At 36.5% G+C, this 16218-nt stretch overlaps 1 protein-coding gene across 2 annotated transcripts; it reads right to left on the bottom strand.

Moving 5' to 3' along the window:
* Window positions 1-10749: 10749 nt before the first annotated feature.
* Window positions 10750-12487, bottom strand: TCEAL7 (transcription elongation factor A like 7). 2 transcript variants are annotated; one of them, XM_039224191.1, is made up of 3 exons: window positions 12384-12487; window positions 11693-11805; window positions 10750-11342 (listed from the first exon to the last, which is right to left on the bottom strand). In XM_039224191.1, the coding sequence occupies exon 3, from the start codon at window positions 11329-11331 to the stop codon at window positions 11029-11031; it is 303 nt and encodes a 100-aa protein (XP_039080122.1). In that variant the 5' UTR covers window positions 11332-11342; window positions 11693-11805; window positions 12384-12487; the 3' UTR covers window positions 10750-11028. The 2 variants fall into 2 exon arrangements, with proteins under 2 accessions (XP_039080122.1, XP_039080123.1); XM_039224192.1 differs by having other exon boundaries at window positions 11693-11765.
* Between the last annotated feature and the right edge of the window lie 3731 nt (window positions 12488-16218).

Below are 16218 nucleotides of genomic sequence, written 5' to 3'. Positions count from 1 at the left end.
TGATAATTTTATCATTTCTTTTATTGAGAAGCTGAGAGCACTCATCTGGAGCCCAACAATTTTTTCAAAAATTTTAACTTTATTTTTGAGGGAGAGAGAGAGAGAGAGACAGAGCGTGAGCAGAAGGGCAGAGAGAGAAGGAAGCACAGAATCCAAAGCAGGCCCAGGCCCTAAGCTGTCAGCACAGAGCCCAACATGGAGCTTGAACCCATGCAGTGAGATCATGACCTAAGCCGAAGTCGAACGCTTAACTGGCTGAGCCACCCAGGCATCCCTGGAGCCCACCAATTTTCTTTCCAGGTTTTGCAAATTACTAGCTGTGCAACCTCAGGTAATTTGCTTATCCTCTGTGTGTCTTGATTATTTCCTGTGTTACAGTGGGTACATTAATAGTGTAGCTTCACAGGTTTCTTCTGAGGAATAGATTGATAAGTACCTGTAAATAGCTTAGAACACTGTTTGGAACATGGTGAACATAAAAAGTATGTTATGAATATTGTTATTACGTTATCTTCTACATATTCCAAATTAGTATGATAATGTATAATCAGAACTGGGTTTTTTGTTTATTTATTTTGAGAGAGAGAGAGGGAGAGCAAGCATGAGTGGGGGAGGAGGCAGTGAGAGAGGGAAAGAAAGAATCCCAAGAAGGCTTTGTGCTGCCAGTGTGGACCCCCACGCGGGGCTTGATCTCACGAATTGTGAGATCATGACCTGAGCCGAGATTAAGAGTTGGGTGCTTAACTGATTGAGCTACCCAGGTGCCCCAGTAAGAATTGTTTTAATTGCATTAAGATTGGAACTGTACAATAAAATAAAATATAAAAACCTGACACTGAAGTAATTAACAACAAAAAGAAATTGCCTTTAATCACACAGCCGTTTCCAAATGTCACAAGTGGTGAATTTCTATATGCCTCTATTTGTATATGCACATCCCTATATATACTTATATACCTAACTTTCCTGGTTATTGGATTGAGATAGAGAGAGAGAGCAAGCAGGGAAGGGTCATAGAGAGGAGGATAGAGAATCTGAAGCAGCCTCTGCACTGACAGCAACAAGCCCAATGTGGGGCTAGAACTCACAAACCATGGGGTCATGACCTGAGCCATAGTCAGACATTCAACCGAGCCACCCAAGTGCCCCATACTAACAAATTTAAAAATTTAGATTAATCCATGAACTTATTAAAAAACTTAACTTACCAAAATAAAAAAGAAGAAATCGAAAATCTTACCAGTCCTATATCTATTAAATGAATTGAATTGCAATGAAAAAAATGTGACATCTTAACAAATACTGAGTCTTCCAATCCATGAACCTAAGACCTCTTTCCATTCCTACCAACAGTGAAAGAGGTTCCCCCTTTCTCTATATTCTTGCCAACATCTCTTGTGTTGTTAATTTCAGACATTTTGACAGGCCTGAGATGGTATCTCATCAAGATTTTGATTTGTATTTCCCTGATGATGAGTGATGTTGAATATTTTTTAATGTGTCTATTAGCCATTTGAATGTCTTCTTTGGAAAAATGTCTATTCATGTATTTTGCCCATTTCTTCACTGGATCATTTGTTTTTGTTTTTGTTTTTTGGGTATTGAGTTTGATAAGTTCTTTATAAATTATGGATATTAACCCTTTATTAGATATGTCATTTGCAAATATCTTCTCCCATTCTGTAGGCTCTCTTTTAGTTTTGTTGATTGTTTTCTTCATTGCCCAGAAGCTTTTTATCTTAATGAAGTCCCAATAGTTAATTTTTACTTTTGTTTCCCTTGCCTCAGGAGACGTGTCTAAAAAGAAATTACTACAGCTAAGGTCAAAGAGGTTGCTGCGTGTGTACTCCTCTAGGATTTTGATGGTTTCTTGTCTCACATTTAGGTCTTTCATCCATTTTGAATTTATTTGTCTGTATGGTGTAAGAATGTAGTCCAGTTTCATTCTTTGCATGTTGTAGTCCAGTTTTCCCAACAATTTGTTAAAGAGACTGTCTTTTTCTGTTGGATATTCTTTCCTGCTTTGTCAAAGATGAGTTGACCATCTAGTTGTGGGTCCATTTCTGGCTTTCTATTCTGTTCAGTTGATCTATGTGTCTGTTTTGTGTCAGTACCATACTGTCTTGATGACTACATCTTTGTAATATAGCTTGATGTCCAGAAATACGATGCCTCTTTCTTTGGTTTTCTTTTTCAAGATTGCTTTGGCTATTCAGGTTCTTTTGTGGTTCCATACAAACTTCATGTTTGTTTCTTTTAGCTCTGTGAAAAATGCTGTTGTTATTCTGATAGGAATTGCATTAAATGCATAAGTTTCTTTGGGTAGTATAGACATGTTAACAATATTTGTTTTTCCAATCCACGAGCATGGAATGTTTTTCCATTTCTTTGTGTCCTTTTCAATTTCCTTCATAAGTATTCTATAGTTTTCAAAGTACAGGTCTTTCGCTTCTTTGGTTAGGTTTATTCCTAGTTATCTTATAGTTTTTGGTGCAATTTTAAATGGGATCAATTCCTTGAATTCTCTTTCTGCTACTTCATTATTGGTATGGTGAAATACAACAGATTTCTGTACATTGATTTTGCATTCTGCAACTTTAATGAATTCATGTATAATTTCTAGCAATTCTTTTTGGAGACTTTTGAGTTTTCTACATAGAGTATCATGTCATCTGCAAAGAGTGAAAGTTTGAATTCTTCCTTGCTGATTTGGATGTTTTTTATTTCAATTTGTTGTCTTATTGCTGAGGCTAGGATTTCTAGTACTATGTTAAATAACAATGGTAACAGTGGACATTACTGTCTTATTAGACAGTTTTCCTTATTGAGAATATTAGCTGTGGATCTTTTGTATATGGCCTTTATGATGTTGAGGGATGTTCCCTCTATCCCTATTTTGTTAAGGGCTTTAATTAAAAAAATGGATACTGTACATTGACAAATGCTTTTTCTGCATCTATTGAGAAGATAGATGTGGTTCTTATCCTTTCTTTTATTAATGTGGTGTATCACGTTGATTGATCTGAGAATATTCAAATTCTTTGCAGTCCACGAATGAATTCCACTTTATCGTGGTGAATAATTCTTTTAATATACTGTAGGATTTTATATGCGAGAGTCTTGTTGAGAGTTTTTGCATTCATGTTCATCAGGGATATGGACATATAATTCTCTTTTTTAGTGGGGACTTTGGTTTTGGAATCAAGGTAATGTTGGCCTTATAGAATTAATTTGGAAGTTTTCCATCCAGTTCTATTTCTTGGAATAGTTTGAGAAGAATAAGTATTAACTCTTCTTAAATCATGGATTAGGGCTATATTAGTGAGTGTAAAGTGGAATCTCACTGTGGCTTTCATGTGCATTTACCTAATGAATAATAATTTTGAACATGTTTCTGTGTTACTTTGAGCTAATTGTATATCTTTTTTGGGGAAAAGTCTGTTAAAGTACTTTGCTGATTTTTTAATTGGGTCGTTTGTCTTTTTGTTGTTGAATTGTAGTTCATTATATATTCTGGATACTAGACACTTATCAGATACATGATTTATAAACACTTCTCCCATTTTGTAGGATGTTTTTTCATGTTCTTGATAGTGTCATCTGGTGCATAAAATTTTTAATCCAATTAATTTATCTACTATTTCGTGTGTGTGTGTGTGTGTGTGTGTTTAGCTGATGCTCTAGGTTTCATTTTTTTTTTAAATTGTCTTTATTTTGAGAGACAGACAGAGAGCGAGTGGGGGAGGGTCAGAGAGAGAGGGAGACACAGAATCTGAAACAGGCTCCAGGCTCTGAGCTGTCAGCACAGAGCCCGACGTGGAGCTCATACCCACAGACTGTGAGATCATGACCTGAGCCAAAGTCAGATGCTTAACCAACTGAGCCACCCAGGCGCCCCTAAGTGTCATTTTTAAGACTCCATTGCCAAATACAAGATCATGAAAATTTATTCCTAGTTTTATTACAAACTTTTTATGGTTTTAGCTCTTATATTTATGTTTTAAGTCCATTTTGAATTTATTTTTGAGATAACAGGTAGGTCTAATCTCATTCTTGTGCATGTGGATTTCCAGTTGTCTCATCACTGTTGTTTCTTTCTCCCACTGAATGGACTTGTCACCCTTGCCCAAAGGCAATTGACAATGGATGGATAGGTTTATTTCTGGAGTCTCAGTTCTATTCCATTAATCTATATGTCTATCCTTATGCCAGTAGTACACTGTTTTGATTACTATAAATTTGAGGGGTGTTATTTTTTTTAATTTTTGTTAAATTTAGTTGAGAGAGAGAGAGAGAGAGAACAGCAAGGGAGGGGCAGAGAGAAAAGGAGAGAATCCCAAGCAGGTTCTGTGCTGAGAGTGGGGCTCAGAATCATGAACCATGAAATTATGACCTGAGCCAAAACCAGGTCGAACACTGAGTCACCCACGTGCCGCTGCAGGACTTTTAAATAAGAAAATGTGAGACTTCCTACTCTTTTTGAGATTTTTTGGGGGGCTATTTGGGATTTCTTGCAATTCCATATTAATTTTATTGTCAGCTTTTCCATTTCTGGGAAATAGACTTTTCTTATTTTGATAAGGATTACATTGAATCTTTTGATTGCTTTGAGAATTATTGCCATCTTAACAAATACTGAGTTTTCCAATCCATGAACATAAGACATCTTTCCATTTATTTAGGTCTTATTTAATTACTTTCATCAATTTTGTCATTTTCAGTGTACAAATCTTGAGATATCTTGGTTAAATTTATTTATGAGTATTTATTCAGTTTCATGCTTTTGTACATAGAATTGTTTTCTTAATTTCATTTTTGGATTGCTCATTACTAGTGTATAGAAATACAAAAAATTTGAGATGTTTGACTTGTATCCTGCAATTTACCAAGTTCATTTATTAGTCCTAAGTAGCCTTCCTGCATATTCTTTAGGATTTTCTATATATAAGATCGTGCCATTGACAAATAATTTTTTTGCTTCTTTATTTATAATTTGGATTCAACTATTTTTTTTCTTGCTTAATTTCTCTGGCTGGAACTTCCAGTGCAAAACTTGAGAAAGCAAATATCCTTGACTTATTTGTGATCTTACATGGAAAGCTTTCAGTCTTTCACTTTTGAATATAATCTGGCATTGAGTTTTTCATAAATTCCCTTTATTATGTTGACACGGTCTGCTTATATTCCTAGTTTGTGTACTGTTTTTATTATGAAAGGATATTGGAGTTTATTAAATGCCTTTTTATGTATGTATCAATTGATACAATAATGTGTTTTTATTTTCTTATATTAATGTAACATATATTACATTAATTGATTTTCATATGTTGATCAACCTTGAATTTTGTATGTAACCCCCAATTCATGATGATGTAACTATTTTAATATTATACTGGCTTAGTTTGCTAGTATTTCTTTGAGGATTTTTGGATCAATATTCATCAAGACTTTGGAGGTGATTGATATGTTTGTGATATACATTCTGGTAGGTAAACAAACCAGTAAAATATGCACATACCATATGACCCAGCACTTTCACTGCTTTATATTATCATGGAGATATATGCACACATGTGCACAGGAAAACGTAGCTAGATGCTTTATATGGCATTGCTTGTAAGAACCAAAATATTAGAAATAGCTTAAGTCATCAAAAAGAAAAGGACAAATAAACTGTGGTCTATCTATGCTAAGAAAACTACACAGTAATAGAAAAGAATGAGATTCTTATATTGAAGCATCTCCAGAATATTGTTAAGTAAAAACAGTAGGACAGTAGATGTAATATTATAATATTTCATTAAAATGAAAAATAGGGGACGCCTGGTTGGCCCAGTCGGTTAAGCCTCTGACTCTTGGTTTAGGCTCAGGCCATGATCTCAGAATTTGTGGAACTGGCCCCGCAGTTGGGCTCTGTGCTAACAACACAGAGCCTGCTTGGGATTCTCTCTCTCCTCTCTCTGTCCATTCCCCACTCGAATGCACGTGCTCTCTTTCTTTGTCTCAAAATAAATAAACTTTAAAAATGCAAAACAGAAATATATAAATTTCTAGACGGATATCCATCAAACTGATCAGTGTTTGGGATAAGGATTGAAACTGGAAGTGTGGGTAAAGCAGTATATTAAGATGAACTAAGCTATCTTAGTGGTTTTAAAAAGGTTTATTACTCATTCAGGTCATAGTTTAACAAGAGTTATTGGCTCTCCTGTATGGCTCGCTTCATTGATTATTAGGTATCCAGCCTGCATTCATCTCACAGTCATGTCTTTCAGATGGCACACATGATTTCCAAGGTTACTGAAAGACGATGGAGAGATCAGCTTGCATTGTTTAAAAGCCTTAGTGTCTTATATTATGTCTGATGGGCCCAACATATGTGCAAGGGAGGCTGGAAAATGTAAATGATCACGTATGATTTTTACTTTCCAGAATCCATGCTATAAAAATATAAGCACCAATGATTTGAATATGTGTGCAAACATTTTCATTGCAGACAGAATTGTTTTTAGTGGGAAAAGCATAGAAATAACTTAAATGTTGAGTAATAGGGGAATGATTTTAGTAATGTAAGCTACATTCATGCTATAGAAAATAGCATCTGTATTTGTATTTACAGATGTCTGAAAACCCCTATAAGACTTCCATCCTGAGAGACACAAGATAAGTAACCTAAGTCATATAAAAAAACAAACAACAACAGTAAAGGTAACTTCATAGGTAAACAAAAAAGCAAACAGTTTTTCTTCATATTTGGTTTATAACTTCTCTTTTTTCCCTACATGACTTAAAAGACAAATGCATAAAACAATAATTATAAAGCTATGTTAATATGAACATTCACTATATATCTTGTTACAGCTGAGTTGTGCAAAATGAGTCTCCCTATAATGGCTTATAGTTCCTAATTAAGGGTTCCTGAAAGGGGGAACCTGGGTAGCTCAGTTGGTTAGGCATCCGACTTCGGCTCAGGTCAAGATCTCATGGTTCGTGGGTTCGAGCTCCGCATCAGGGTCTGTGCTGACAGCTAGCTCAGAGCCTGGAGCCTGCTTCAGGTTCTGTGTCTCTCTCTCTCTGACCCTCCCCTGCTCACGCTGTCTCTCTCTCTCTCAGAAATAAATTTAAAAAAAAAAAGGATTCTTGAAAGTCATAATGAAGTATTATGTATTTAATTAAAATGAAAAACAAAAATACATTAATTTCTAGATGGATATCCATCAAACTAGTTAAGTGTTTAATTATAAGGAGGAGATTTAAATTGGAGGTATGTTTAAAGCAGTATATTAAAATGAACTAGGTAATTCATTATTTGTGACAATAATAACATAAAGATACATAATGTCTTTACTTAACAATATTCCTGAAGATGCTTCCATATAAGAATCTAATTCTTATTAACTACTGTGTAGTTTTCTTGGCATAAATAGGCCACTGTTTATTTGATCTTTCCCTTTTGATGACCTAGGCTATTTCTAATATATTGGCACTTACAAATGACCACACAATAAACATCCATCTATGCTTTCCTGTGCGTATGTATACATATATCACTATGGTAATACAAAGCAATAGAAGTGCTGGATCATATGGTATGTACACATTTTTACTGTTTTGTTTATATTCTTCTTTTCCATTTGAAAAAGCTATTTTATATATATATAAAATATATAAATATATATACATATATAAAATATAGAGATATTTTCCCATTACCTTCATGGTACCAAAATACTTTTTTTTTTAATTTTAATGCTTATTTTTATTTATTTATTTATTTATTTTAAATGTTTATTTATTTCTGAGAGAGAGAGACAGTGTGGACAAGGGAGGATCAGAGAGAGAGAGGGAGACACAGAATCTGAAGCAGGCTCCAGGCTCTGAGCTAGTTGTCAGCACAGAGCCCGATGCGGGGCTTGAACCCAGGAACTCTGAGATCATGACCTGAGCCGAAGTCGGATGCTTAACCAACTGAGCCACCCAGGCGTCCCCCAAAATACTTTTTCAAAGGTATTTCTTGCATTTGGACCTTTTTATATTTATTTTCCTTTATAATTTATGGATTTTTTTCATGATTAAGAAGATGACATCACAAGAGTATACATTTTTTAGTTAATTATTATTCCAATATATTATTATCATTCTTCACATTTTCTTTCTTTTAAAAAATATTTCTAAGTAATTTCTAGACCCAATGTGGGGCTCAAACTCACAACCCACAGATAAAGAGTCACATGCTCCACTGGATGAGCAAGCCAGGAGCTCCTTATTCTTCATATTTTCATTTTTAATCCATGTGGGATGTATTTTTGTGTATTTGGTGAATAGGAGTCTGTATTAATTTCCTTCTGATTGAATGGTACATGTACTTGATTCTTAGATTTAAAAAAAATCCTTAAAAATATGTGAAATCCTTAAGTAAAAATGTTTATAGCTAAACATTTGTTTGCCACTATTACTATTTCCTTACAGTAGAATTGTTCGGCCATGGTATATGCAAAATATACAGTTTTTGGTACTAATTGTGAATAGAAGCAAAATCTATGGATGTAGCAATTTACTCTCTCATTGAGTATCAGAATGCCTACATCCTGAATAAAACTGAGTATTGTAAACAAACATTTGTCTATTTTATAGGTGGATAACAATTTGTTGTTTTCTTTTTCTTTTCTTTTTTCCTCCTACCAAGGATGAATATTTCCTGTTCACATAGATTTACTTTGTGGATACACAATTTTCAGGCTTTGATAAACACCATTTTGGCCTTCAGGAGCCCTTAATTATGAATTATAAACCATTTGGCTTTTTGATTATAAGGAGACTTCTGCATTGCTCAGCTGAAACATGGTCTATAGTGAGAGCTTATGAAGCAATAATGGAGACAATGATTTCATGGGAAACCCAAAATGGAGGGTCAGGACCAAATGCAGAAACTCTTATTCAGAGTGTTTGTAGGAGTGTGAGTGAGCACTCCAGATGATTATAATGTGAAGATCTGTTTGAGACATCAGTTGTGCCCTGTTACAATAATTTTATAGACTAATTTGGGAAATAATCTCTTTTCTGTTAAGTCCTATTTGAAAATGCAAGATATAGTTTGCACAGAAATAGGTTATTGCCAATTTTATGCAATCAGAAGTAAAACTGAGCCAAGAACAGTAGATTCTAATTAAGTATACATTTATTAAATACCCACTATATGTAAGTCACTAATCAAAAGAAATATAATGAAATATATGATATGGTGTTTACATTGAGATGCAAAATTCGAGAAGTCCAATTAGGAAATAGTGCTTAAGTGTGTATATATACACATATATATGTATGTATATGCACACACACATATATATCTAAGTGTATATATGTGTGTATTTATATGCATCCTTTGTAAGACTAAAATATATATACACAAATACACATACACTAAATATATATACAATGCATATATGTACATATATACACTAAAAAGTATATATACATATATTTCCATATATATATTTCTATATATAATATATGTTATATATATAATATATGTAATAGTATTATAAGGAATTTTTACACATCAGAAAAGGAAGTGATAGAAAGATGGGGATTTCTTTCTTAGATCTATTTTCTGCATTGTTTTGTGCAATTTATACAAGTCCCCTGAGAGTCTTCTGAACCAGTAAGGCAGGCCTGCCAGGAGCCTTCAGGGAGAGATTATCTCACAAGAGACGGAAGATAAAACCTTAGTCCTTAGACCTAAAGCAGTAACTCTGACTATAGCATTTTTTAAAATTCAGACTTGTACCTTGGTCCTACTCCCAAAATTACCTCATCATGTCTGACTTCTATTTAGAGGACGGGTCCTGGGATTATAAACAAAAGGGGCTGTTTTGCTAAAGATTCTGCAAAGACATTGTGACTCAAGCAATCCTAGAGCAGTCTCACCTGTGTTAAGGGTCACTCTAAAGCAGACAAGCTTCAGAAAGGAGTGGGTATTCAACACAATAAGGACTCCAGGAAAGTGAGTGGGATTTGGCACACAAGGACTCCAATGTGTCAGGAACGGTGAGGGCCAGCAGAGAGTAAAGGTCCCAGCAGAGGATACAGCAATGCCCAGCAGGCATGGCAGAACCCAGAGGAGGGGGAAGGTGGGGTCTAACAGTAGATGACTGGCACGGAAACCCCCAATGCCCTGCCCTACTAGTGAACTTGTTCCTGAGCACAGGTAAGTCATGCCAGGGCCCTTCCTCAAATACCTGATGCTCTGTAGTTGGTTGGGGTTCTGTATGCACAGGTGGGAATGAGTCCACCTGGCACAGCTCAGAGTTGCCTCATTTCTTCCTCACAGAAGCTCTGTGAGGAAAATGTTTTCCCCATGAAAAGACTGAGTCTCAGCAAGTATATCTGTAATAATTACCAATTTTATTCCTCTGGCTAAGAGATCCAAAGGTAATTTGAAGTTTACATTTCTTTTTTATAGCTTTGTTATCAGGAATTTATTAAGTATTTTATTGCCTTTCAAAGGTGATTGACACTTTTTTTAAATTGTGTCTGCTTATTTTAGTTTTTTGTGACACAGATAATACACACACATAAACACATATTTTTTTGGAAAATGAGAAGATGCAGATAAACAAAAATGAAATAAAATACATATCACACAGAAATTCACTGTTAACCTTTCGGTGTATAATAATTCAGACTTTTGCTTTATGTCATATATAAATGTACGTATAAAGTGTGTATGTGTATATATACACACACACATATATACACACATACACGCACTGTTTAGCAACTTATTATTTTCACTTTACAATATACAGTGAGCATCTTCCCATGCAAATGAATGAAACATCCTTATTAAATGAGTGAGATTGAGTCAAAAGATGAAATGTTGGAAACAGGAGTCATATGCAAATCAAAGGAACACTGAAGGATAGGGGTAAAATGGTAGCAATATTTAGCAAGAAAATTCAGACAAAAAGAAACCAATGGTGGTAATATAAGTAACAGAAAAATAGTTGAACTCAGAGAAGAAATGCATTAAATGGGATAAGGACGGTCCCGAGAATGCCTATGGTTAGAATGCAGAGCCCTAAATTTCTTTCTCAGACCCCTTATCTCTTCCAAACACCTTTCCATCTCATCTCTCTCCCTTGTCATTTCTTCACCCTTAAAATACCTATAATCTATGTCCTCTTTAAATTCCTCGAGAGACTGAAGCAGCCTTTGCCTAAAATTCCCTTCTGTTTGCTGACGTTCAAATTCTCCATAGGGGCGTTCTTCTTCTCTCTTTGGTATGCTGCATTTGGGCTTTCCTTCATTTTCTTTGCAGGTTTTTTGCATGATGTTTCCAGCTTAAGTCCGGGGAGAAAATGTAGAGCAAAATGCTTCGTTTCTTTTGATTCAGGTTTGTCAGTTTCTCTTTGAAGCAAGGTACTCGCCTAATCTTCCACTAGGACCACACAGGTCCAGCCCTCCGAAGTTTGAGCTCCTTCCTCTCCCACACCTCCACCCCTCCTCCTCCTTCCCCCTCCCCCTGAATCCCACCATTACCCCAGCAAGCAAGGCTAATGGCCTCTACCACGGGCGGGAGAAAGGGAATACATCGAGAGTTGAACTGTAAGGCCGCAAATATTACCCCGATCTTGACCTTCCCAACTCCCACCCTCAGAGACCCCGGCCTATGTGCCTCCCCGACACTGACCTGTGAGGATTCAGGATAGTTTCCTCTTCTTTTTTTTTTGCCTCGAGATGTCAGTGAATGCAGACCCGTGGACCTGCAGACAGAAAGGAAGGGGGCGGGAAGGAGGGAGCTCTCTGTGGAACCACCAGCCCCAGAGACAAGACACCCGTTATTATCTTGAATCCGGGATCTTCATGACCATTGTCGCCCCAAATTTCCTACCTCCTGGTTCCCCTCCTATTCTTATCTCTTACTCCTGGATCTCTGTCCCCAGCCCCCACCCCTCAAGCTCTGGCCTAGTCTTTTCTAGGGCTGTTGTCCCCTCGGCCCCAACCCCCACCCCCATGACCCGCAGGGAGGCATTGAATGGGAGAAAATATTTTCAAATTATGTCTAAATTTTTGCCTTCACCCCAGGATTCTAGCTTTTCTCTACACAACAGCCCACACCTCCTTTCCTCAACGGAATTGGAGAAAGAGTAGGATAAACAGAAAGCTTACTAATCTGAGAAGCCGGTTATTTCTAACCTATCACTAAATCTGTGGCTGCCTCTCAGGAGACTTCCACCTACTCTCCCACCCTGTCCTTTCAAAAATACAATAATCTACCAACGAGTTTGCAGGGGTTTGGGGAAAATCGAGCCTGGACTTATTCCAGTCACTAGATTAAGTCACTACCACCCCAGGGGTCCCAGCGGTTCCCTCAAACCAACCTTTTGAGATTTAAAGAATTTAAGTCCTCCTTCTCTTGGCCACAAGCACGAACGCCTACAGGACAGTAAGGAGCTGGTACCCAGAGGAGAAAGAGGTACAGGAATATAAGGATTTCTCCGGCAGCTGCTGATCACGTGAGGATTATGTCATCCTCCGACTCCGGTCTCCCCTTTCCCCTCCCACCAGCTGTGCTGCAGAAGTGGGCCGACTTACCAACATCCCACCTCCCCACCACACCAGGACCTGTTACTCATTTTTGTCATTGCTAATTTCAGAGGTCAAAAGTGGCCCTTTCTCCCTGTGGTTGGAATTTGCCTTTCTCTGATAACCAGAGAAGGGCTGCATCTTCCTATAGTCATATTAACCATTGTTACTTTTTAGGGTTGTGTTGAGAGAGATTATTTATCCTCTTCTAAGCTACAACAGAAAGGCAGCAGTTTTCCCTCGACCACCTCCCCACCAGTCACTAATAGCCACAGTTATCTTGCTGTTCAATTCTTAAAACTAAATTTTAGGGGGTGGAGTAAATTAGGAAAGAAAGTAATGATTGAGATTGTGGTTTTTTAGTTTTATTCTGATAATTTCCTACACTTCAATTTTTCCCATCAATTCACTGTATTTTTTTATTAATCATAAATACAATAACAATACATACATTTGGAAAAAGACTCATGATAGGAGGGGAAAATGGTTCAGACACCTGTTTCTGCTGCTGAGTCAGAAGATAAATATAGACTCTCCAGGCAGACCCATTTTTGGAAGTTTAAAACATATAAGGCAGCTGGAAGCTACCCTTCTGAGGAGCTGGGTATGTGAGGTCCTTTCATTAGGTGAACTACTGAGGCCATAATCCAACAGTACCTTGCCCTTAGATTTCCAAATCTCAAAAATCAGTCATAAAACTTTACTAGTTTGATATCAATATCACGCTCTCTCTCTGTTTGTACTATGTAATTTTCTTTCTTTATTTCCTGTATTCAAAATATCCTACCTTTCTTCAATAGTCTTATTCAGAATCAAATAGTTTTTCATTTCTCCAAGGAATCACCATCCTATTTATGTTTTCTTATACCTCATTCAGCCACACTGGGGAATTAGAAGCACTGACATAAACTGGACACATTTAGTCACTTATCACACTCAATTTTTTGTTACTAAGGATTTTGACACTAATCTAAGTGGATTCATTGTTGTTGATATGTTAGTTTGAAATATATGCAACAGAAAGAGGAATGTGCTCTTTTTTTAAAAAATATTTTTATTTATTTCTAGGAGAGAGAGAGAGAGACAGCGTGAGCAGGGGAGGGTCAGAGAGAGAGGCAGACACAGAATCTGAAACAGGCTCCAGGCTCTGAGCTGGCAGTCAGCACAGAGTCCGACGCGGGGCTCAAACCCACGAACCGCAAGATCATGACCTAAGCAAAAGTCACACGCTTAACCGACTAAGCCACCCAGGCGCCCCCAGGAATGTGCTCTTAAAACTTGTTTTTAGGAAGGTGGTAGCTCATTATGAATACAAAGTTGCCATTGACAAGTTTGATGTTAATAGTTCCAGAAAATACTTAAAGAGAAGAGGTCTTTAAGTATTAAAAGAGTGGAGTATTGTCACAGTTATTAAGAAATGATAAGTTGTGATAGAGGTATAAGATTTATTGGTGGGGTGGGGAATCTCTGAATCTTCTATGAACACCTTTTTAATACAGATGGTTAGACTTATGATTTTCAAATGGCTGGATGGATCCAGGTGCTGCAGATTTTAGCACTGTGGTAAGAAATGTAGCTTTGAACAGATCTGGGTTTGAATTAATTGCATTTGTTGACCTGTTGTGTAACCTTGAATCTAAAACTTGGAAATTAAAACTTCCTTGTGCCTCATCTATAAAATAAGAGTAATACTTCATAGAGTTGTCAAAATTAAATGATATAATTTATATAAAACATTTAGTACATTACTGAAAAATACCACGTGCTCCAGTAAATGACAGGTCTCAATGAATACCACCTAAAGATTTCGAGAATCCTTCCAGTTCTCACTCTGGCTCTACTGCCACCCCTTAAAGCAAACAGCTATAAACTCCTGAACAACCACAACATTTACTGGTCTCTTTGACTTACATCTTGTTACTTTCTAGTAGAATCATGATTCCAAGCAACAAATATGATCATGTCACTGCCATGAATTATTTTATATCATCCTCCAACAATCTTACCAGATAAGAACATCTTTAGTTGATCTTCTGGACATCTCATGGAATGTATCTCCATTTCTGAGTAAAAGCTGGTATGAAAATGCATGCAAATGCAAGTAAGGTATTTAGTTAGATTTGACTTGTTTCCCTAGTATTGACTAATGGCACTCACACGTGAGAACAAAAAGGCATTATGTATCATAAAAAAAAAAAAACAACTCCAACAGTTGAGACCAGATACTTTCATAAGAGCTTGCCAAAAAGCATTTCTAAGCCAGCTCTACTACATACAACAATCAACCCAGACTTCCTTCCCCCCAACTCAGTGTGAGGAAACAGGTAAGGGAAAGATATAAAGAAACGTGGAAGCCATTAACCTTGTGAAGAGGTCAGTGTTGTTCATTATAACAACAACACAAATGATACTTCACACTTATATAATACTTACGTACCAGGCATTCTTGTAAGCACTTTATATATACTAACTAACTAAATATTTATAATACTATTATTAGGAAACTAAGGAGTACAGAGATTCAATAGCTTGCCCAAAGTCACACAGTAAATAATGGATATAGAATTTTAAGTAAGGTTCTCTGACTCCAAGGTTGGCACATGGTCCAAGTCAATTCCATCACTTTTTCATGGATGAAAGAAAGAGCATAGATTATTTCCTCTTTTAAACCAAGTGGAGGTGGAATTTCTAAGAGAATCACATAAAGAGAGAGGTCTGTGAGAAGGGAATATTGGTGTATAATCCCTGGTTAGACCACGGCGTATCTTGTTGATCCAAAAGAGATGTCAAGGTGAAGATAGAGGCACATTGTACTCCAACTTTGCTGTGGCAAGCATTGGTGAATTTTCCTGTGGGTTAGGTAGATACCTGGGTGACTTGCTGGTTCATATTCCAATATGACTTCACATGGAATGAAGGGAATCTATAAGCAACCTGTTCTAGAATTGTACAAAATATGCTAAAATAAACCAAATGACAAAAATTACAGGCAGACTAGTATTGGGCATATCCTCCTACCTGGAAGAACCACATAACTGGACAAATATATCAAACAACTACAATTGTTTTCAGACTCTGGACAACCAGCAGCACAATGTTGTGGTCTCTGAGAGAAGCAAAGCAATCAGGGTGAACTGTAAGATTGCTTTGGATTTTGATGAAAGGTACCCTATGGATGGTGGCACAGGAAAGAGGAGCAAGTTTCCCTTCCTGAGTTGACAAGAAAGAGATTAGAATTCTGGGAGGTGAAAGGGGCCACTAACAAGTTTGTTAATAGTTCCAGAATATACTTAAAGAGAAGAGGTCTTAAAAAGAGTGGAGTATTCTCACAGTTATTAAGAAATGATTTTAAAAGAGAGAGAGAGAGAAGACTAAAATCAGGAATGAAAGAGCAACCACTGCTACTGCCTTTACAGAAATTTCAGAAAAGATTGTAAGAGAATGCTCTAAACATTTGCATGCCTGTTAATTAAATAAATCCGATGAAATCATCAAATCCCTAGAAAGACACAAACTACCAAAAAAAACATAAGAATAACTAGAAAACTTGAATACATTAACAGCAAGCAAAGAAACTGAAAAACTTTAAATCTTCCCAATAAGAAAATAAAAACAACCTCAGATGACTCT

Source organism: Hyaena hyaena, unplaced genomic scaffold (genome assembly GCF_003009895.1).
Source record: "Hyaena hyaena isolate Hyena2069 unplaced genomic scaffold, ASM300989v1 scaffold_1549, whole genome shotgun sequence".
Classification (NCBI taxonomy): Eukaryota; Metazoa; Chordata; class Mammalia; order Carnivora; family Hyaenidae; genus Hyaena; species Hyaena hyaena.
Note: the sequence above shows the minus strand (reverse complement) of the source record. Positions and strands in the feature narration are given on the sequence as shown.

Excerpts from the sequence above, each read along its gene's own strand:
- TCEAL7 (XM_039224191.1), bottom strand. The coding sequence starts at position 11,331 with ATGCAAAAAACCTGCAAAGAAAATGAAGGAAAGCCCAAATGCAGCATA.